At 40.8% G+C, this 2,532-nt stretch overlaps 1 protein-coding gene across 4 annotated transcripts in view; it reads left to right on the forward strand.

Annotated features, from left to right (window-relative positions):
• Positions 1 to 2,532, forward strand: part of LOC103748420 (spastin) — a gene marked incomplete at its 3' end in the record, with an annotated part of 54,203 nt that overhangs the window by 50,830 nt on the left and 841 nt on the right. For all 4 annotated transcript variants that reach the window (XM_029555041.1, XM_029555043.1, XM_029555040.1 and 1 more), the window contains 1 exon segment: positions 2,061 to 2,135. In XM_029555041.1, the coding sequence (XP_029410901.1) occupies positions 2,061 to 2,135 (75 nt within the window).

A 2,532-nucleotide genomic window follows, 5' to 3' on the forward strand; every position in this document is an offset into this window, starting at 1 on the left:
AAAGACGGACTTTGTTCCTAATTCCCCATAGCAGAAAGCTTGCATGGATTGCAGGGAGGACAGTTGGGAAGTTGGGTATGACAGGCATCATGATGGACTTCATTCTTCAACACACTAAAATTCCTTTTCATTTTAGAATCAGAGTTACAATTAAGTCACCTAACTCTAAAACTGATTTTAAGAAAATAAACAAAGTAATAAATGGCAGATGATAAACACAGACAACAGCCAGGTGTAGTGGCGTACGCCTTTCATCCCAGCACTCATGAAGCAGAGGCAAGCAGATCTCTGTGAATTTGAGAGCCTGATCTACAAAGCCAGTTCCAGGGAAGCCACAACTACATAGCAAGACCCTTTCTCAAAAATACATTTTTTAAATAAATTATTTCATATTATTTCTAATAGTCTCAAAAGAAAAAAGGTAAAAGTTCAAGTTGCTATATGAAAACTGTACTTTTTTTTTTTTTTTGAGAGAGGGTCATATGTAGTCCACACGGGTTTAGGGTCTAGAACTTGCTATGTAGGTAAGCTGGCCTTGAACGTCTACCATCACCTCCTAAGTGCTAGTATTACAGGTGTGTGCCATCATGCTCAGTGAAAGACAGACCCTTAAAATTGTTTATTATGTATGTGTACGTTGTGTGTATATATGTTTAGGGGAAGGAGAATGAGTGCCACAGTGAGAGTGTGGAGGTCAGAGGACAGCTCTCAGGACTCAATTGTCACTTGTCATCATGTTGACACTCAAGTTGCCAAGCACAAGAACCTCTACTTGCTGAGTTACCTTGTGGTTCACCAAGATGGACTTTCTTTTTTTAAAAGTTATTTTATTTATTATTTTATTTTATGTGTATGCATGTATTGCCTACATGTAGGTAAGTGTACCCGTGTCATGCAGTACCTACAGAGGACAGAAGAGGCTGTCAGATCCCCCGGAACTGGAGTTATGGACAGTTGTTAGCTGCTATGTGGGTGCTGGGATTTGAACCCAGGTCTTCTGCAAAGGCAGCCAGTGCTCTTAACCACTGAGCCATCTCTACAGTCCCTCATATTTCTTTTTCTCTTTTCTTTTTTTTTCTGTCTTTTGGAGACGCCTTTTTGAGACTGAGTCTCCCTGTAGCCCCAGCTGGCCTGGAACTCCCTATGTAGACCAGGCTGGCTTTGAACTCACAGAGACCCACCGCCCTCTGCCTCCCAAGTGCTGGGACTAAGGGCATGCTCCACCACAGCCAGCATTATATTTTTTTATGTATATGACTCTTTTGTTTGTCTGTATGAAAGTGCACCACATATGTTCAGTGCCCTTGGAGGCCAGAAGATGGTGTTGGATCCCTGGAACTGATGTTAGGGATGGTTGTTAGCCACCATGTGGATGCATTTGTCTTTGCTTCTTTCTTCTTAGTGGTGGTTGTTATTTTATTCATTTCATATTATTTTATAGGATTTCTTGTATGTATGTGTTGTGGGGTTTCTTGCTGTTGCCTTGAGACAGGATCTCACTGTGTAACCCAGGATGGCCTGGAACTTGCCATATAAGCCAAGCTTGCCTAGAATTTGCAGCAGTCCTCCTGCCTTAGCCTCCTGAGTGCTGGAATTACGGGAATGACTCACTACTTAGCCTACTGGGCAGGATTTCCATGTAGAGAAACATGACTGGGTTCAATCTTTTATTTAATCAGTCTTCTTTTGCACTGAAAATTTGGTTTGATTTAATTTTCTTTTATCGTGTTTTGAATTATACTACCTTATTGATGATGTGCTCCTTTTAAACTGTTGGCTTTTCTGTTTGGAAAGATGCCATGGAAAAATGATAGGTTTTTTTTTTTTTTTTTTTAGACAGGGTCTCCCTGCAGCCCCAGCTGGCCTAGAACTCGCTATGTAGATCAGGCTGGCCTCAGACTCACAAAGATCTGCCTACCTCTGCCTCCCAAGCACTGGGACTAAAAGCGTGTGCCATACTCACCATGAAAAAAGATGTTCTTAAATAACATAATAAATACTTGACATGTCAGGATAAATCCTTCAGAATTGTAGTTGTAACTAATGCATGTGTTGTAAAGTTGTTCACAGGGCTCCGAGCTCCTGCCAGAGGATTGTTACTCTTTGGTCCACCTGGAAATGGAAAAACAATGCTGGTAAGATTTTTCTTTCAAGGTTGACATGAAAAAAGAAACTTTAGATTGTCTCTGAGTCTGTTATTTATGACTTGCTTATTGCTGTAATATACTTCGTGAGGTGTTTTGTTTTAGTGTTTTTTTTCTTTCTTTTTTTTTTTTTTTTTTTTTGGTCTTTTTGAGCCAGGCCTCCCTGTAGCCCCAGCTGGGCCTGGATTTACCTTGGAGACCAGGCTGGCCTTGAACTCACAGAGATCCTCCTGCCTCTGCCTCCCAAGTGCTGGGATTAAAGGCGTGCACCACCACTCCCAACCCCACTTTGTGAGTTTTTAAAACTAGTTTTTACTGTAAAAATAAATAAAAAGCCATGTTACCTGAATAGTATTGTTCTTGTTTTTGTTTTAGTTTTAGAAGAGCT

Source organism: Nannospalax galili, unplaced genomic scaffold, assembly GCF_000622305.1.
Source record: "Nannospalax galili isolate Female #2095 unplaced genomic scaffold, S.galili_v1.0 scaffold1331, whole genome shotgun sequence".
NCBI classification, from domain to species: Eukaryota; Metazoa; Chordata; class Mammalia; order Rodentia; family Spalacidae; genus Nannospalax; species Nannospalax galili.